Consider the following 21,932-nt stretch of genomic DNA (forward strand, 5'->3'; position numbering starts at 1 on the left):
AGCACGAGGATGTAAAGAGCAACTGATAATAGATGCAGAGGTGACGTATCAAGCTAAAACTAAACAAAGGTCGCTACAGTACGCATACATTGATTACCAAAAAGTTTTTGACAGTGTACCCCACTCATGGTTACTACAAATATTGGAAATATACAAAGTAGATCCTAAATTGATACAGTTCCTAAACATAGAAATGAAAAATTGGAAAACCACACTTAATATCCAAACAAATTCAAATAATATCACATCACAGCCAATACAGATTAAGCGTGGAATATACCAAGGAGACTCATTAAGTCCTTTCTGGTTCTGCCTTGCTCTGAACCCACTATCCAACATGCTAAATAATACAAATTATGGATACAATATTACTGGAACATACCCACACAAAATCACACATTTGCTATACATGGATGATCTAAAACTACTGGCAGCAACAAATCAACAACTCAACCAATTACTAAAGATAACAGAAGTATTCAGCAATGATATAAGTATGGCTTTTGGAACAGACAAATGTAAGAAAAATAGCATAGTCAAGGGAAAACACACTAAACAAGAAGATTACATATTGGATAACCACAGCGACTGCATAGAAGCGATGGAAAAAACGGATGCCTATAAATATCTAGGATACAGACAAAAAATAGGAATAGATAATACAAATATTAAAGAAGAACTAAAAGAAAAATATAGACAAAGACTAACAAAAATACTGAAAACAGAATTGACAGCAAGAAACAAGACCAAAGCTATAAATACTTATGCCATACCAATATTGACCTACTCATTTGGAGTTGTGAAATGGAGTAACACAGACCTAGAAGCACTCAATACACTTACACGATCACAATGCCATAAATATAGAATACATCACATACATTCAGCAACAGAAAGATTCACATTAAGCAGAAAGGAAGGAGGAAGGGGATTTATCGATATAAAAAACCTACATTATGGACAGGTAGACAATTTAAGAAAATTCTTTATAGAACGAGCAGAAACTAGCAAAATACACAAAGCAATCACTTATATAAATACATCGGCTACACCATTGGAATTTCATAACCACTTCTACAACCCTTTAGATCACATAACATCAACAGATACGAAGAAAGTGAATTGGAAAAAGGAAACACTACATGGCAAACACCCGTCTCATCTAACACAGCCACACATCGATCAAGACGCATCCAACACATGGCTAAAAAAAGGCAATATATACAGTGAGACGGAAGGATTCATGATTGCAATACAGGATCAAACAATAAACACCAGATATTACAGCAAACATATTATTAAAGATCCCAATACCACAACAGATAAATGCAGACTTTGCAAACAACAAATAGAAACAGTAGATCACATCACAAGCGGATGTACAATACCAGCAAGTACAGAATACCCCAGAAGACATGACAATGTAGCAAAAATAATACATCAACAACTTGCCATACAACATAAACTAATAAAACAACACATTCGCACATACAAGTATGCACCACAAAATGTACTGGAGAATGATGAATGCAAATTATACTGGAAAGGAACCATTTTAACAGATAAAACAACACCACATAACAAACCTGACATACTCACCAATAAAAAGAAGAAATTAACACAACTAATCGAAATATCCATACCCAATACAACAAATATACAGAAGAAAACAGGAAAAAAAATTGAAAAATACATCCAACTGGCTGAGGAAGTCAAGGACATGTGGCATCAGGATAAAGTTGACATTATACCGATTATACTATCAACTACAGGAGTCATACCACACAATATCCACAAGTACATCAAAGCAGTACAGCTACATCCAAAGGTATATATACAACTACAGAAATCTGTAATTATTGATACTTGTTCAATTACCCGTAAATTCCTAAATGCAATGTAACCCTCCCCCCATGAACCATGGACCTTGCCGTTGGTGGGGAGGCTTGCGTGCCTCAGCGATACAGATGGCCGTACCGTAGGTGCAACCACAACGGAGGGGTATCTGTTGAGAGGCCAGACAAACATGTGGTTCCTGAAGAGGGGCAGCAGCCTTTTCAGTAGTTGCAGGGGCAACAGTCTGGATGATTGACTGATCTGGCCTTGTAACATTAACCAAAACGGCCTTGCTGTGCTGGTACTGCGAACGGCTGAAAGCAAGGGGAAACTACAGCCGTAATTTTTCCCGAGGACATGCAGCTCTACTGTATGATTAAATGATGATGGCGTCCTCTTGGGTAAAATATTCCGGAGGTAAAATAGTCCCCCATTCGGATCTCCGGGCGGGGACTACTCAAGAGGACATCGTTATCAGGAGAAAGAAAACTGGCGTTCTACGGATCGGGGCGTGGAATGTCAGATCACTTAATCGGGCAGGTAGGTTAGAAAATTTGAAAAGGGAAATGGATAGGTTAAAGTTAGATATAGTGGGAATTAGTGAAGTTCGGTGGCAGGAGGAACAAGACTTTTGGTCAGGTGATTACAGGGTTATAAATACAAAATCAAATAGGGGTAATGCAGGAGTAGGTTTAATAATGAATAAAAAAATAGGAGTGCGGGTTAGCTACTACAAACAGCATAGTGAACGCATTATTGTGGCCAAGATAGACACAAAGCCCATGCCTACTACAGTAGTACAAGTTTATATGCCAACTAGCTCTGCAGATGATGAAGAAATAGATGAAATGTATGACGAGATAAAAGAAATTATTCAGGTAGTGAAGGGAGACGAAAATTTAATAGTCATGGGTGACTGGAATTCATCAGTAGGAAAAGGGAGAGAAGGAAACATAGTAGGTGAATATGGATTGGGGGGAAGGAATGAGAGAGGAAGCCGCCTTGTAGAATTTTGCACAGAGCATAGCTTAATCATAGCTAACACTTGGTTCAAGAATCATGAAAGGAGGCTGTATACATGGAAGAAGCCTGGAGATACTGACAGGTTTCAGATAGATTATATAATGGTAAGACAGAGATTTAGGAACCAGGTTTTAAATTGTAAGACATTTCCTGGGGCAGATGTGGATTCTGACCACAATCTATTGGTTATGAACTGCAGATTGAAACTGAAGAAACTGCAGAAAGGTGGGAATTTAAGGAGATGGGACCTGGATAAACTGAAAGAACCAGAGGTTGTAGAGAGTTTCAGGGAGAGCATAAGGGAACAATTGACAGGAATGGGGGAAAGAAATACAGTAGAAGAAGAATGGGTAGCTCTGAGGGATGAAGTGCTGAAGGCAGCAAATGATCAAGTAGGTAAAAAGACGAGGGCTAATAGAAATCCTTGGGTAACAGAAGAAATATTGAATTTAATTGATGAAAGGAGAAAATATAAAAATGCAGTAAATGAAGCAGGCAAAAAGGAATACAAACGTCTCAAAAATGAAATCGACAGGAAGTGCAAAATGGCTAAGCAGGGATGGCTAGAGGACAAATGTAAGGATGTAGAGGCTTGTCTCACTAGGGGTAAGATAGATACTGCCTACAGGAAAATTAAAGAGACCTTTGGAGAGAAGAGAACCACTTGTATGAATATCAAGAGCTCAGATGGCAACCCAGTTCTAAGCAAAGAAGGGAAGGCAGAAAGGTGGAAGGAGTATATAGAGGGTTTATACAAGGGCGATGTACTTGAGGACAATATTATGGAAATGGAAGAGGATGTAGATGAAGACGAAATGGGAGATAAGATACTGCGTGAAGAGTTTCACAGAGCACTGAAAGACCTGAGTCGAAACAAGGCCCCGGGAGTAGACAACATTCCATTAGAACTACTGATAGCCTCGGGAGAGCCAGTCATGACAAAACTCTACCATCTGGTGAGCACGATGTATGAGACAGGCGAAATACCCTCAGACTTCAAGAAGAATATAATAATTCCAATCCCAAAGAAAGCAGGTGTTGACAGATGTGAAAATTACCGAACTATCAGTTTAATAAGTCACAGCTGCAAAATACTAACGCGAATTCTTTACAGACGAATGGAAAAACTGGTAGAAGCGGACCTCGGGGAAGATCAGTTTGGATTCCGTAGAAATGTTGGAACACGTGAGGCAATACTGACCTTACGACTTATCTTGGAAGAAAGATTAAGAAAAGGCAAACCTACGTTTCTAGCATTTGTAGACTTAGAGAAAGCTTTTGACAATGTTGACTGGAATACTCTCTTTCAAATTCTGAAGGTGGCAGGGGTAAAATACAGGGAGCGAAAGGCTATTTACAATTTGTACAGAAACCAGATGGCAGTTATAAGAGTCGAGGGGCATGAAAGGGAAGCAGTGGTTGGGAAAGGAGTGAGACAGGGTTGTAGCCTCTCCCCGATGTTATTCAATCTGTATATTGAGCAAGCAGTAAAGGAAAGAAAAGAAAAATTCGGAGTAGGTATTAAAATTCATGGAGAAGAAGTAAAAACTTTGAGGTTCGCCGATGACATTGTAATTCTGTCAGAGACAGCAAAGGACTTGGAAGAGCAGTTGAACGGAATGGACAGTGTCTTGAAAGGAGGATATAAGATGAACATCAACAAAAGCAAAACAAGGATAATGGAATGTGGTCGAATTAAGTCGGGTGATGCTGAGGGAATTAGATTAGGAAATGAGACACTTAAAGTAGTAAAGGAGTTTTGCTATTTAGGGAGTAAAATAACCGATGATGGTCGAAGTAGAGAGGATATAAAATGTAGACTGGCAATGGCAAGGAAAGCGTTTCTGAAGAAGAGAAATTTGTTAACATCGAGTATAGATTTAGGTGTCAGGAAGTCGTTTCTGAAAGTATTTGTATGGAGTGTAGCCATGTATGGAAGTGAGACATGGACGATAACTAGTTTGGACAAGAAGAGAATAGAAGCTTTCGAAATGTGGTGCTACAGAAGAATGCTGAAGTTAAGATGGGTAGATCACGTAACTAATGAGGAGGTATTGAATAGGATTGGGGAGAAGAGAAGTTTGTGGCACAACTTGACTAGAAGAAGGGATCGGTTGGTAGGACATGTTTTGAGGCATCAAGGGATCACAAATTTAGCATTGGAGGGCAGCGTGGAGGGTAAAAATCGTAGAGGGAGACCAAGAGATGAATACACTAAGCAGATTCAGAAGGATGTAGGTTGCAGTAGGTACTGGGAGATGAAGAAGCTTGCACAGGATAGAGTAGCATGGAGAGCTGCATCAAACCAGTCTCAGGACTGAAGACCACAACAACAACATGTAACATATACCGTACAGCTAAAAGGAAGTCACGCTTGATCAAGGTCCGCGTCACTTTCCATTTTTAACCAGACATAAGGTCTGAGAAAGAAAAGAAATAATAATAACAATCCTCTTCCAAGGATTAGGTATTGTAATTCCATTTTCCGGTCTCTACCCATCTCTTACAAGGTCAAGATAGTTCTGTGTTTCGATTCGGCCGATAAGTAATTATCTTTTTCGGCATTATGTTTTCTGTCATTCTGTCAACGTGATCCTTTCGTTTCATTCTATTCTCCTCTATGTTGTCATTGACTGAAAATACTTTTAAATCTGATCTCTTTGTTTCATTCGTAATTTTATCCATTTTATTACAGCCTCTTATATGACTCAGGAACTTGGTCTCTGCTGGCTGTATACTGTCCACCATTCGTAACCATATACAAGAGTAGGCACAGCCGTAACTCTATGGAGTTTCATTTGTGTTTCTTTTCTCGTTTTTCTTGCTGCAGTTCTTCTAATTGTTCCGCAGATAGCTTGATATTTATTAACCTTCTTCTGAATGTCTTTGTCATAATTAGAACAAACATCACATTCTAGATAACTAAAGTAGATACTTGTCCTAAAAATTTTCTCATTTATTATTATTATTATTTTCGACCTGACTGGATTATTTCCTTTCAAAACCATCATCTTTGTCTTATTTGCAGATATAATTAAGTAGTAATATATCTTACGAATATATAGTATAAATTTCAGCCATCTGCTGCGCATACCCATCTTGAAATCCTCGGCTGGGCTTTGGTCCGTTGGTGACAGCAAAAGTATAGCAAAAAAACTTTTTGTACGTTTTCCGAAGAACCACCCATGAAGTAACGGTGCCTCCTCCCATCAAGTCTACCGTAGACCACATCAAATGCAAAGAGAACGAACCGATTTGCTGCATTTGCCTAAGTAGGAGCAAGTGTGTATATTCATACTTTGACCCTGTACTCTAGACGATCCTTCTGTTGGGTGTACAATGTGGTCCCTAGCTCAACGGCTATCCAGAATATTTGATCCTTCCGTTTTATCACCAATAGAACCCGAGGTACGAGCATCGGAAAATCCGTTATGATGCGCGGCGTTTTGGAACGTGTTGGTTGCGCATGCTGTCGCCTGCGTGCTGATATTCGCAGTCAGCTGCTACTGGGAGGACGCGCAGTATTTGTGTTTCTTCTTCTCCTCGGAAGGTCGTCATCGACGGGACGACCCTGAGAGCAACCGGGGTGGAGTTCGAGCGCCAGGGCCGGCGGCGCAGTGTGCGCGCCCGCCGCGAGGTGGTGGTGTCTGCGGGCGCCGTCAACACGCCGCAGCTGCTGATGGTGAGCGGCGTGGGGCCGCGGCAGCACCTCGAGGCGCACGGCGTGCCCGTGCTGCGAGACCTGCCCGTCGGACTCAACCTGCAGGTAACAGCAGCGGGGCAGGAGCCCCGGCAGCGGAGGCGCACGTCTTTCTTCTGAGGCAGTCCTCGCGCCACGCGTGGGACGTTGAGGTGGTCGAGTTTTGTGACGTCACAGTGCGAAATTTGACGATCAAGGGCATTCTGAAGCTCGAAGTACTGAACAACACAAGTCAGACTTTTGCTTCGTGCAGAGGAATGTCGCCAATGAGGCGCAAGATCAAGTTCTACGTCACAAGCTAGACTTCGGAGACGCCATAATTGGATTCTATTGTTTTTAGTTAAATGTCGTATTTGGCGCGTGTTATATTTCAACTATAACTTAAACCAGCACACAGAGGATATCCCGGAAACAATCGTCTTCGTTGCGATTTTATGTAATAAAAAAAACGTATGGCTCTCTCATCTCGTGCAAGTCTTTAAATTGAATGCCAATTTAGCGACTCCTCAAACCGTTGAAAGGAGAAGCCTAGGTTGAAACGCAGACTGAAAATCGAGGATCCGATCGAGATTCGAACCAAATCAAGCACTTTACCGTACTACTAGACCACCAGGCCCAACAAACGTCGTTTGGCTTAGTGACCTGGTGCAAGTGTTTAAAGTGGACGCCACTTCGGGGACTAGCACGTCCTTAAAACCGGCGGCACCAGGTTTTCCCAGGACTGTCACCCATCCAGGTACTAACCGTTCCCAACGTGGCTCACCTTCGATGATCGGACGGGAACCGCTGCTGCCAACGTTGCAACGCCGTTGGCTATTTGATTTAATGAACTAACAGGAAACGTCATATTGCTGGTTAAATAATTATTTCTAATTATAATTAGTGTGTTATGGAAGTACGCCGTTTCAATGCAACGGCGGTATGATGATTTACCAAAAACGTCTCATTCTTGGTATGATTTCTTATAATTAAATGTCAGTTAATAGCATATCGGCAGTTACAGACTTCACGACATGTTAACGTGGAAGACACAGATACGAGAACACCAGTTCAGTTTAGTGTACTCGATGAATAGGCGCGAAAATATGAACTCAAATTTAATTCTTCGTATCCTGTTATCTGCAAATATTTTTTTCTTCTCTTTCACTTTTTGCAATTGCTGTCGATGTCACTATCTGATTCGATCGCTTTTCAGCGTTTGTTTACTCGTCCAAGGACACTAGTTGATCTAGGAGAGAGCTTGAACTGCTTCCACTAAACGATTTCGCACTTTCTTGTTTCGTGTCTTGTGTTTTACATGTTCTATAAATTCTGCAACTGAATAAAAGCAGCGATGTAATACGAACGCCTTTAGGTTTTTAATAAAAAGTGAAAATGATGGAATAATGTTCATCTTCTATGAAACATTGTTGTAAACTTACATTGCACCTATTTGTAATGGAAATTGCAAGCGACACGAAACGACATAGAACTTCCCGTTTTGCCTTGTATTAAGTTCACATATATTGACGTTTATGTACCAACTAACAAACCTGAGACTGTCTACGTATTCACTTTGTCACCAGAAACAAAAACAAACAAAAATGAGTGGTGTGATATCGAAAACATTTCACTTGCACGAGCTTATAAAAACACCTTTGCAGTTAGGAAACACTTTCTGCACGCTGGGCGCAGCTGCTTTGCGTGTCTACAACGTGATTTTGTAGATGTCTCTGTGGCAACGCCTCTTCATAGCTGTACAGACTGCTATTGTTTTCACCCACAGCTGTTTGCGCTTTCCAGCTGAAAACTGTCAACAGCGCTGCCAGGTGTCGGGGATTTCCTTAAGTTGACTCGACTGTAGGAGTGTCTTAGTAGCAAATAATAAATTTATTAAAACTTGATTTTTTTCACACATCTCAGGGTTTATCACGATAATATGGCATGAACTATGTGTCGTACAATGATACATTTGGTAAGTGCATTCAGCGGCTTATGTGAATACAGTTGCGAAATACACTGAAGGGGCGAAGAAACTGTTACCCCTGCCTAATATCTGGTAGGGCCCCCGCGAGCACGCAGAAGTGCCGCAACACGACGTGGCATGGACTCTATTAATGTCTGAATCAGTACTGGAGGGAACTGACACCATGAATCCTGCAGGGTTATCCATAAATCCGTACGAGTACGACAGGTTGGAGATCTCTTCTGTACAACACGTTATAAGGAATCCCAGGCATGCTCAGTAATGTTCTTCTCTGGGGAGATTGGTGGCCTGCGGAAGTGTCTGAATTCAGAAGAGTGTTCCTGGAGCCACTCTGTAGCAACGCTGGACGTGTCTGGTGTCACATTGTCCAGCTGGAATTTCCCAAGGCCGTCGGAATGCACAATGGATATGAACGGATGCAGGTGATCAGACAGGATGCTTATGTACGTCACCTGTCAGAGTCGTATCTAGATTTGTCACGGGTCCCTTATCACCCTAACTGCACACGTCCCACACCATTACAGAGCCTCCACCAACTTGCACAGTCCCCTGCTGACATGTAGGGTACATGGATTCATGAAGTTGTCTCCATACCCCGACATGTCCTCCGCTCGATACAATTTAAAACGAGACTCGTCCGACCAGGCAACACGTTTCCGTTCATCAACACTACAGCGTCGGTGTTGATGGGCCCAGGTGAGGAGTAAAGCTTTGTGTCGAGCAGTCATCAAGGGTACACGAGTGGTCCTTCGGTTCCGAAGGCTCATACCGATGTTTCGTTGAATCGTTCGCACGCTGACACTTGTTGATTGCCCAGTATTGAAATATGCACCTATTTGCCAAAGGGTTGCACTTCGGTCACGTTGAAAGATTCTCTTCAATCGTAGTTGTCACATTCTTGCAGGATCTTTTTCAGGCCGCAACGATGTCGGCGATTTGATGTTTTACCGATTCCTAATATTCACGGTACACTCCTGAAATGGTCATACGGGAAAATCCCCCACTTTATCGCTGCCTCAGAGATTCTGTGTCCCATCGCTCGTGCACCGACTGTAACACCACGTTCAAAGTCACTTAAATTTTGATAAGCTGCCGTCGCAGCAGCAGTGACCCGTCTAACAACCGCGCCAGACACTTGTTGTCTTACATAGGAGTTGCCGACTGCAGCGCCGTACTCCGCCTGTTTACATATATCTGTATTTGAATACGCATGCCCATACCAGTTTCTTTTGCGCTTCAGTGTATGTTACGAAGAGAGTTAGTAGCAACAAAGTAATAAATTTAAACGTCATGCATGACGCGCTAGTTTTTGACGCGTCTCAATATTTATGACTTTGTATCTCCTCAACTATTTTAAGTATGTGGTTCTTGTCTTCACAGCGATTGTTGCCTGATAGTAAGGGAGTAAGGGATATCTGTACCAATCTTGGATGAATTCGGTCCAATGGTTTAGGAGATGTGGAACACACACACATGCATACATCTGTTTTTATAATACGTACGGCTGCATGGATAATACAACCAAAAGAACATGGATAGCATGCGGTCAAGTGAGGAAATGTGCATTTTAATGTCATCAACGCGGAAATGTTATGCACTTCCATTTTCGCCAACGAACTATGTTATTATTGTTCCAGATACAGCCGAAAACTGCCTTGGAGATCGTTTCGGTCGCGAATGAAATCACGATGAGGAGCACGTTCCAATTTGTTTCTTACCGAAAACCAACCAAGAAGAAAACCATGTTCGGTCTATTTGACAATGACAGTCACGTCCGTGTGAGAACAGCGTTTCAAGGTATTACATTTCGGGTTCTATAGATTCGACCCCATTGTACACTGGTACTGAGTTCAGGAAGACATTTTCGCGTTACCTGTTTTATTCCATACATTGCTAGCAAATGATACATATTAATCCAACAGACTATACAGCGAGGAGACTTATAATTGTACTGCATCAAGGGCTTCAGCGTTATATATGTACGGTAGTGGGGAGTAGTGTTGAAACATGTACCCAGGGTGTAATGGAGCGAAGATGTTACTTGGCGCTACACGTCTCAGAAGTATTAGTTACTGCTGGGAACAAAACTCGTCGCATGTAAGATTTCCACAAGACCACTGTTCGACAAGTGCGTAAAATGATAGCCATGTCATACCTGTGTGGTCCTCACTGTGACCACAGATGAGCGGCATTCCTCAGTGCGACTATCTGTTGATTCGTACGCCTTCCACTGAACTCTACCGAGCGAGGGGGCGCAGTGGTTAGCACACTGGACTCGCATTCGGGAGGACGACGGTTCAATCCCGTCTCCAGCCATCCTGATTTAGGTTTTCCGTGATTTCCCTAAATCGTTTCAGGCAAATGCCGGGATGGTTCCTTTGAAAGGGCACGGCCGATTTCCTTCCCAATCCTTCCCTAACCCGAGCTTGCGCTCCGTCTCTAATGACCTCGTTGTCGACGGGACGTTAAACACTAACCACCACCACCACCACTGAACTAGTTACAGAATATCCAGTACATACTGTAGGCGCGTTTCAGTAGCTTTTGCCCAATGAGTATAGGGTAAGATGCTACAGGAACTTGAATGATCATCGATGGAGAAGAGTGCTTGTAATTTCGCAAACTCCACGAGCAAGAATTCAGCCAAGAGTACGGCAGCTGAAACTGAGTTCAGTATACATAGTTGCTGCTATATTCCAACACGATAATGCCACAACACATGATGATCAGTGTGCTCATGTTTTCTTTGAGGCAGAACAGGAAAATGGCTCTCTAGCCTGTAAGTTGCAGTAACCAGTAAACATCACTGACTTTTGTATAGGATGAAGTTGGCGGGAAGTAGTTCACGAACAGGTAAAACATGTCTATTCGAAGTCATGATGGGTAGACTCTTTTTGTTCCGTTTTCATTAAATCTGTAAGTAAGTGAGAGCGATGTCTGAATTCAGTATCTTTAATGTGTTTTTCATTCTATTCCCACGATTTCTTCGTGCCGTTACAAATTTTTAACCCTCCCTGAGTGTCGATAATGGATACCAGAAAATTTGCAAACAACACACTAGCGTAAAGTAAAATGAATACCTGTACGGAAGTGATGTACAGTATGAACACCTAACTGAATGGGGCACTTCGAGGGCAGCAAATGCACCACGCTGGAGAGAGGTAGGTGGATTGTATATTGAGTAAGTAAGCGCTGAATCTGTACTAACAGCATTTGATTTACTGAAAGAAAGGTCTATTGTTTGAAGCAACGTATTGGGTTAATAAACATTACAGACATAAAATGATGGGATAGAGGAGGACAATTCAAATTATTTACTGGATTTTAGGGAACTAGAATTCTGGATATACTGGAAACTTTATGGATTTTTGGAATATTTGCCCATCACCTGATTGTGAAGCATTGGTGCATCATCAGTGTTGGCACCGATCGATTGTATGGAACATTGTTACACTCCATCTCATTCGCTCTCCACCATTCGCAGCAACTGGTCAAAGCAGTGTAGAGTATTGTCTGCTACGGTGAATGTCGGCAACCCATCTGTTGCCGTGCGCACGTCAGAACTGTAGCTGCGGGAGACACTGCAGAAGACAGTTTGTCCACAGGTTCAAGAGTTAATGACCACGTACAAGGCACGTCCTGTCACAATAATCAATAATTTTCTGGCTGTTGGCAGGTCCACAGTCAGCAAAGTGCGTCTGTCATTTCATCTATAGGCTTCAATTAAGCTTCATTATTTCCACTTATCTCCAGCTTCAGTTCCTTCTTTCAATTGCTAATATTTTCTGTTCATCTTCGTGTATCAACTGTTGTTAACTTCTGCTCACTGTTTACTTTCGATTTTATTTTGTATAGCGTCAAGTGCAAGACACTTCACCTGAATGTTATATTTTCTGAAAAGGGTATTTGTCACAAAATCTCTCTCCCCAACTCGTTTCAACACCCCCTGGTTTCTGATGTTATCTATCGACTAAGCATTTTCTGTCATTCTCCAATACCACATTTTCTGTAATTTTTGTTAGGCTCTGGCTATGAGATCCACGCAGCGATACATTCCGTATCCAACATTTAACAACGCCGTTGACGCATAAGGAGAGGCTGGTGTGCTCGTACATGGTCAGCAAAATAAAAGTGGCCTGAAAAGTATTTGTAGTAAGACACGAGTCATGTTTCCTGTGTTCGAACTCTTTTCAGACAGTACACTTTCTTTCGCTACAGAGCGACATTCGCACCATTCTCTCACAACTGTTATACTGCAGACTTTGCTCGAGGTTTTGCAGAAGTACTTGAGTCTCAAAAGTGTGTAAACAGTAACGCACACGTGTTTCACGAATTGTGTTTTTGTTAATATTTGACAATGAACACGGGCTGTTTTGTAGTGTGCACCACTTTGTGTTGCATTCAACTGGTAACTAAACATGTCTGTTCCTCTTAGTGACTCATACGTAAAGACATAGCGAATACTCGGTACAGAGCATGTGGGAGAGGTAGACACCAATTGACTAGTTCATGGAAATTACGACTTTGTGCATTTTCCATGCTGGTCAGCTCTGCGGCAGCCCTCCCGGGGCTGGTTTTTATTGTGCCCACCTCTGCCGCCACTCTGCAGCAGCCGGCCTGTGCGCAGGACCACGTGACGCTGGGCGGGCTGACGTTCCTGGTGAACGCGACGGGCGACCTGCAGGACCGGCAGCTGCTGGCCGACGCCTCGGCCTACCTGTCCTTCCTGCGCCGCCACGGCGGGCCCTTCTCCACGCTGGGCGGCACCGAGGCGGCCGCCTTCTACGACGCCGACGGCGACGGCTACCCGGACGTCGAGCTGCTGTTCGCCTCCGTCACCCAAATGAACGCGGCGCTCATCAGGATCGCCGTGAGTCCTGTCCCTGCCACCGGCAAACTCTCCTTTTTCTTTATAGCACTGTGCTTCCAGTCCGCAACCCCCTGCCCCACCCCTCTGTGCTCAGCCATCGACCCCTCTCTCCCCTTCTCCCACCTTCGTTGCCTCGGCCCCATACTTTCCTCCTCTCCTCATACCCTTCCACCTCCCCTTTCCCCACTTCCAGTTGTCGCTTAACTGCACCCTCCAACTTTATCCCACCTTCCTCCTGGCCTCTCATTCCTATTCCCCCCTCCTCAATGCCTGACCTTTTCCCCCTTCTGCTCAGCCTCCAACGATCCTGCACGAAACTCATCCTCAAATCTTCCCCCCTCCTGTCCCCCAGTCTCGCACCTTCCACCCCCAGCCCACCACCACCACCCGAACACCAGCCACCCACCTCGATCCTTCTCATAACCCGTCCCCCACCTTCTTCCTTCCGTCTCATCCCCCAGTCTGCCCCCTTCATCCCTCTCCCGAGCTTGCTCACTTCACCCCAGCCTCCCCCTCACCCCCTGCCCATCGACCTCACCATTCCTCCTTCCCTCTGACCCCTCCCCCTTTTAATTTGTAGCTGCAGTACCAAATGCAAACTTAAAGAGCTACACTACCACAAGTCTCCTACAACACGTACTGATCCTTGTCTTGGGAGATTCCTGTACAATAATCCCCTCCCTCAATTGAGGTTACGATACACAAACTAGAACCGAGCAGCTGCTACCGCTGTAGCGTGCTGCGCCGCACTCTGCAGGCAGTTCCGCTGTTGAGCCCTCGACCGTGTGTTGGCAGTCGGGGCTGAGGGACGACGTGTACGACGCGGTGTTCCGGCCGTACGAGGGCCACCACGCCTTCACCGTCGTGCCGTTCCCCCTGCGGCCTCACAGCCGCGGCAGGGTGCGCCTCGCCTCGTCCGATCCACACCAGCAGTGAGTACTCGCCGTCTCACTCATCCAGCAGAAAACACACGAAGGTACAGGCTATGTGCTCAGTGGAAACTACCCAGTCGTACGACATGTGCGAAGGCGCAGTACTACACCAGTTGAAAAAGTAGCGGCCGCAATCACATTTGACAACCAGATGGCGTTTACAGACGATTTTTACTATCAAAAGGTATTAACACTGAAATGTCCACAAACTGTTAACGCCCTCTTGTCTGAAATCGAGCTTCATACTGAATCTTGAATTTTCGTAAGTAGTTCAAAGTTCCCTAGTGGGAATCTGCAAACCATTAAACTTATGAATGGAAGTAATTTGCAGTATGAAGACAATGATTGGTTGGTTGGTTGGTTGTTTTGGGGAAGGAGACCAGACAGCGTGGTCATCGGTCTCATCGGAGTAGGGAAGGATGGGGAAGGAAGTCGGCCGTGCCCTTTCGGAGGAACCATCCCGGCATTTGCCTGGAGTGATGTAGGGAAATCACGCAAAACCTAAATCAGGATGGCCGGACGCGGGATTGAACCGTCGTCCTCCCGAAGACAATGATTGTTTGATATTATATTACCAGTGTGATTAATCGAAAGCGATGATGTTAGGTTTGGAAATGTCACTATCTTACGTTAGTATGGCGCCAGGCCACGCCTTGCGGCGCACTGAAGCCTTTATACTTACACACACACACTCACTATCGGACTCTCACACTCTGTAGCTCTCACTCTTTCTCCCTGTCAGATGACGTAATCACACTACTGGCCAACAAAATTGCTACGCCACGAAGATGTGCTACAGACGCGAAATTTAACCGACAGGAAGAATATGCTGTGATATGCAAATGATTAGCTTTTCAGAGCATTCACACAAAGTTGGTGCCCCTGGCGACACCTACAACGTGCTGACATGAGGAAAGTTTCAAACCGATTTCTCTCATACACAAACAGCAGTTGACCGGCGTTGCCTGGTGAAACGTTGTTGTGATGCCTCGTGTAAGGACGAGAAATGCGTACCATCACGTTTCCGACTTTGATAAAGGTCAAATTGAAGCCTATCGCGATTGCGGTTTATCGTATCGCGACATTGCTGCTCGCGTTGGTCGAGATCCTATGACTGTTAGCGGAATATGGAATCGGTGGGTTCAGGAGGGTAATACGGAACGCCGTGCTGGATCCCAACGGCCTCGTATCACTAGCTGTCGAGATGACAGGCATCTTATCCGCATGGCTGTAACGGATCGTGCAGCCACGTTTCGATCCCTAAGTCAACAGATGGGGACGTTTGCAAGACAACAACCATCTGCACGAACAGTTCGACGACGTTTGCAGCAGCATCGACTATCCGCTCGGAGACCGTGGCTGCGGTTACCCTTGACGCTGCATCACAGACAGGAGCGCCTGCGATGGTGTACTCGACGACGAATCCGGGTGCACTAATGGCAAAACGTAATTTTTTCGGATGAATCCAGGTTCTGTTTACAGCGTCATGATGGTCGCATCCGTGTTTGGTGACATCGCGGTAAACGCACATTGGAAGCGTGTATTCGTCATCGCCATACTGGCGTATCACCCGGCGTGATGGTATGGGGCGCCATTGGTTACACGTCTCGGTCTCCTCTTGTTCGCATTGACGGCACTTTGAACAGTGGACGTTACATTTCAGATGTGTTGCGACCCGTGGCTCTACCCTTCATTCGATCCCTCCGAAACCCTACATTACAGCAGGATAATGCACGACCGCGTGTTGCAAGTCCTGTACAGGCCTTTCTGGATACAGAAAATGTTCGACTGCTGCCCTGGCCAGCACATTCTCCAGATCTCTCGCCAATTGAAAACGTCTGGTCAATGGTGGCCTAGCAACTGGCTCGTCACAATACGCCAGTCACAACTTTTGATGAACTGTGGTATCGTGTTGAAGCTGCATGGGCAGCTGTACCTGTACACGCCATCCAAGCTCTGTTTGACTCAATGCCCAGGCGTATCGAGACCGTTATTACGGCCAGAGGTGGTTGTTCTGGGTACTGATTCCTCAGGATCTATGCACCCAAATTGCGTGAAAATGTAATCACATGTCAGTTCTAGTATAATATATTAGTCCAATGAATACCCGTTTATCATCTGCATTTCTTCTTGGTGTAGCAATTTTAATGGCCAGTAGTGTACGCGTGACTGAATTTCTTAACATAGTATATAGATTTAAGTGTTACGAACTATTTTCTCAAAGTATTTGCCTGGAGTGTAGCCGTGTATACAAGTGAAACGTGTACGATAAACTGTTGACACAAGAAAATAATAGAAGCTTTTGGCATCTGGTGTTACAAAAGAATGCTGAAGATTAGATGCGCAGATCAAGCATCTAATGAGCAGGTACTAAACAGAATTGGGGAGATAAGGAATTAGTGGCACATCTTCACCAAAAGAAGGGCTTGCTTGATAGAACACATTCTGAGACATCAAGGGCACACTACTGTAGTTCCGGAGGGAAGTTTGAGGCGTAAAAATCGTAGAGGGAGATCAAGAGATGAATATCGTAAGCTCATTCAGAAGGATGTAGTTCGCAGTAGGTCACTCGGATATGAAGAGACTTGCACAGCATAGAACAGCATCGAGTGAAACAGCAAACCAGCCTTCAGACTGAAGACCACTACAGCATCAACAACAGCAGTAATAATTTTACCATCATCTCGCAGACCTTTATTTGGTCTGCTTTTAGTTTAGGAGCACTGAGAACTAATTCGGCTCCAGCGGTAAATACTTCCGAGTGAATCTGCAGAGCAGTACCTGCCGTGATTTGACCGGCGCCGCGCACATCGCTACCAGCCGCGGCCGCGACTCTCACTTGGCTCGACACGACGGAAGCTGCGAGAAAACGAAAATAAGACAAGTTTCAGCACGTATGGGTACCGAAAATCTTTCATAGTCTGCGAAACTCATACTGGTCCACTACTGCACCCTCTGCCAAACACTGTGTGTTGGCTTCCGGATAGAGTCGCCCAATACCAAAGCTGCAGTTTCGTGCTTTTGGTAGAGTAATTAAATTGCGCAGTAAATGGTAGGGTTACTGGTATTCTGGGTAGGGAAAGAAAAATTAATGTGTAAGAGAGGAAGTGGAAGCCGACGACTTCTCTTTGTCTGCTGTCTGTTTTGCGCATAATTAGAACTGCACACACCTCAGTTTTAGTCCATTCTATATTTTATATCCTTACACAATATAAATTACGTTTTATGATTAATAAAAATTGGTTGATAACACAACTTCTCCACTTTTATGCTGTTGTTGTGGTCTTCAGTCCACAGACTGATTTGATGCACCTCCCCATGCTACCCTATCCTGTGCAAGTTTCTTCTTCTCGAAGTACCTACTTCAGCCTACATCCTTCCGAATCTCCTTAGTGTATTCATCTCTTGGTCTCCCTCTACGATTTTTACCCTCCACGCTGCCCTCCAGTACTAAATTGGTGATCCCTTGATGCCTCAGAACATGTCCTACCAACCGATCCTTTCTTCTAGTCAAGTTGTGCCACAAGCTCCTCTTCTCCCCAATCCTATTCAACACCTCCTCATTAGTTATGTGATCTACCCATCTAATCTTCAGCATTCTTCTGTAGCACCACATTTCGAAAGCTTCTATTCTCTTCTTGTCCAAACTAGTTATCGTCCATGTTTCACTTCCATACATGGCTACACTCCATACAAATACTTTCAGAAACGACTTCCTGACACTTAAATCTATACTCGATGTTAACAAATTTTTCTTCTTCAGAAACGCTTTCCTTGCCATTGCCACTCTACATTTTATATCCTCTCTACTTCGACCATCATCAGTTATTTTGCTCCCTAAATAGCAAAACTCCTTTACTACTTTATGTGTCTCATTTCCTAATCTAATTCCCTCAGCATCACCCGATTTAATTCGACTACATTCCATTATCCTCGTTTTGCTTTTGTTGATGTTCATCTTATATCCTCCTTTCAAGACACTGTCCATTCCATTCAACTGCTCTTGCAAGTCCTTTGCTGCCTCTGACAGAATTACACTGTCATCGGCGAACCTCAAAGTTTTTATTTCTTCTCCATGGATTTTAATACCTACTCCGAATTTTTCTTTTGTTTCCTTTACTGCTTGCTCAATATACAGATTGAATAAGATCGGGGACAGGCTACAACCCTGTCTCACTCCCTTCCCAACCACTGCTTCCCTTTCGTGCCCCTCGACTCTTATAACTGCCATCTGCTTTCTGTACAAATTGTAAATAGCCTTTCGCTCCCTGTATTTTACCCCTGCCACCTTTAGAATTTGAATGAGAGTCTTCCAGCCGACATTGTCAAAAGCTGTCTCTAAGTCTACAAATGATGGAAACGTTGGTTTGCCTTTCCTTAATCTACTTTCTAAGATAAGTCGTAGGGTCAGTATTGCCTCACGTGTTCCAATATTTCTACGGAATCCAAACTGATCTTCCCCAAGGTTGACTTCTACCAGTTTTTCCATTCATCTGTAAAGAATTCGTTTAAGTATTTTCAAACATCACTTATTAAACTAATAGTTCGGTAATTTTCACATCTGTCAACACCTGCTTTCTTTGGGATTGGAGTCATTATATTCTTCTTGAAGTCTGAGGGTATTTCGCCTGTCTCATACATCTTGCTCAGCAGCTGGTAGAGTTTTGTCAGGACTGGCTCTCCCAAGGCCGTCAGCAGTTGTGTACTCCCGGAGCCTTGTTTCGACTCAGGTCTTTCAGTGCTCTGTCAATCTCGTCCCGTAGTATTGTATCTACATTTCATCTCCATCTGCGTCCTCTTCCATTTCCATAATATTGCCCTCCAGTACATCGCCCCTGTATAGACCCTCTGTGTACTCCTTCCACCTTTCTGGTTTCCCTTCTTAGCTTACAACTGGTTTTCCATCTGAGCTCTTGATATTCATACAAGTGGTTCTCTTTTCTCCAAAGGTCCCTCTAATTTTTCTGTAGGTATTATCTATCTTACTCCTAGCGATATGTGCCTCTACTTCCTAACATTTGTCCTGTAGCCACTCCTGCTTAGACATTTTGCACTTCCTGTCGATCTCATTTCTGAGACGTTTATATTCCGTTTTGCCTGCTTCACTTACTGCATTTTTATATTTTCTCTTTTCCTCACTTACATTCAGTATCTCTTCTGTTACCCAAGGATTTCTAGTAGCCCTCGTCGTTTTACCTACTTGATCCTCTGTTTCCTTCACTATTTCATCTCTCAAAGATACCCATTATTTTTCTTCTTCTTCTTCTTCTTCTTATACTTTTATGTAACCAAAGCAATTACTTTTGATGCAAGTAGAGTTTACACGCACAAACATATTTGCTATTTTGTTCAAATGGCTTTGAGGACTATGGGACTTAACATTTGAGGTCGTCAGTCCCCTAGAACTTAGAACTACTTAAACCTGACTACCCTAAGGACATCACACACATCCATGCCCGAGGCAGGATTCAAACCTGCGACCGTAGCAGCAGCGCGGTTCCGAACTGGAGCGCCTAGCACCACTCGACCACAACGGCCGGTTGCTATTTTGTACTCGACAGAATGTTAATCAACATAATAAGTGGCAAGAGTTTCCTTATATTACTAATAAATGCAAAAGTCGTTTATGAACAAAAAAAACGCGTTTTATGTAAGTTCGACGAAATATTGAAGCGATGTTTGATATGTTTTGTTTGAATTTTTTTACTTTACCTTTTCTTTGTTTTTGAGGGAATTGCGTTTTCTAGCACTACGTGATATAACTGTATTGTTTTCCTTATCCCCCTGTCTGACGTTATAAATAAACAATTTTCGAATAAAAATCTGAGTTAAACATTGAAATTTTCAATTTTGCTACAAATACTGTTTATTTTTAATTAACAGACACGAAGTTAACTACGCAGAACAAAAATGTCCTTGGGTTGCGAGACCACCTATGCATCCTCTCTCTGTTTCTAGACAGTTCAGGATTTCTGGTTTCTAGGGAAATCTAATAAGTCAGTGAAGGCATACACAAACAAATTGATCGTTATGAGGTAATTCCTTACAGGTATGCGACATACCTAACATACAGGTAACGCAGGTACGACCTTAACCGACCAAAGCTATTAGGGAAACTACAGCAGGCTACAGCTACTTAGTGTGATAGTGTAGGGGTAGCCTACCGTAGTTTTACGAGTCTACTTGCTGATTATATGCAGGGTGATTTTGTTAAATGGGGACATACTGCAGGGGACCAGCCCTAGCAGGATAAGGAGAAAAAGAGCCTCATTTGGACATAAGGCCGGAAATCTGTTGCAGACTACCTTTAGGAGGGGCAATATCGTCAACCTTCACATCAACCAGTTGTGGGCTACGGATAATCCCGATGGTGCTGTGGTAGCAAACGATCAGCACTGATTAAACTTCACTGTATGGCCGGGGATTATAGGCGAATGCGTCATGGGACCAGTCATCCTTCCACAAGACCTTACGGGCCGTCTGATATCTTTACATTCTGCTGCAAGAAGTGCCTTTGGTGGCACACAGGGATTGTGGCTACTACATGACGGTGCTCCAGCTCAGTACCCTGTTGAGTGTGAACCTGAAACAGCAGCACAGACAGAAAATTGTCACTTGCCTTGGACGTTCTCGTGAGTGCTTTAGATTACTGAAACATACATTGCAAAGATCTTCAAGTGGGCGTACCCCTCTCGGAACGCATTTCTGGACCTAAGTCCATAAGCTGTATGGCCTTTTTAGCTTTGTCATATCCCAGCACAGTTTCCCTACACCAATTTTTTTTTCTTTTGGTTTCGATGTTATCTGCACATCACAATCAGGACGTTAACGATTATATGGGTTTAGTGTGTTTTGTTTTTGTCAACCTTTATAGCGGGGATCAAAGAGAGGAAATCTCTCTGGGTGGGATGGATGTCCAGTTACAACAGGTTGTTAATTTTCATCAAATTGAGAGTACTCATCTGCTGGCGTAGCAACTTATTAGTCAAGTGGCGTAGCAACTTATTACATATAGTCAAGTGGTTTATTTTTCTATCAACACACTGGTTTATTGAGATGTCAGACTGCAACTGATTAAAGAGTGTCAGATTCGTTCATAAATCATTAGGAAGACCTTCTTCAGACATTCTTTCACTGCGACGCAGTGTGCTACCTACTGGCTACTTGTCCTACATCATAAATCATCAATACTTTGAAGTAATTCACTATCAATCGAGAGTCATTTACCCTATAGTACAAGATACAAATACCAATGAGTAACTTTCTTGCTCTTCACTGAAATTCGTCAAACTTAATTCTTTGAGACAGAGACAGGCAGTCTCTGTGGAATGCTTTTTCCAATCATTATTGAAAATAGCTACATAGCTTGGAGTTGCAAAGCGTGCACCAGAGTCTATCACCAGCTTGTCGTATTTGACGTGTCTACCGCTCCACCAGGTGCTGCAGAGGATCATTCACTGCATTCCAGCTGCTCGGATTACTGAATCCCTAGTCTCTCTTAATCAGCCCCTCTCTGTGGTTTTATTCCATTCTACACTGATTATGGGTGCACATAGCCATCTCTGCTATGTCTGTCGGGGATTTTCTCTTCGATGCTTTCCTCGA

At 43.6% G+C, this 21,932-nt stretch overlaps 1 protein-coding gene across 1 annotated transcript in view; it reads left to right on the forward strand.

Moving 5' to 3' along the window:
- Window positions 1-21,932, forward strand: part of LOC126203462 (4-pyridoxate dehydrogenase-like) — a 65,092-nt gene that overhangs the window by 37,257 nt on the left and 5,903 nt on the right. The window contains exons 5-7 of the mRNA XM_049937779.1: window positions 6,410-6,625; window positions 13,153-13,395; window positions 14,191-14,327. Of these exons, the coding sequence (XP_049793736.1) occupies window positions 6,410-6,625; window positions 13,153-13,395; window positions 14,191-14,327 (596 nt within the window). The remainder of the gene's footprint in view (window positions 1-6,409; window positions 6,626-13,152; window positions 13,396-14,190; window positions 14,328-21,932) is intronic.

The sequence above is a fragment of the Schistocerca nitens genome, chromosome 9 (genome assembly GCF_023898315.1).
Source record: "Schistocerca nitens isolate TAMUIC-IGC-003100 chromosome 9, iqSchNite1.1, whole genome shotgun sequence".
Classification (NCBI taxonomy): Eukaryota; Metazoa; Arthropoda; class Insecta; order Orthoptera; family Acrididae; genus Schistocerca; species Schistocerca nitens.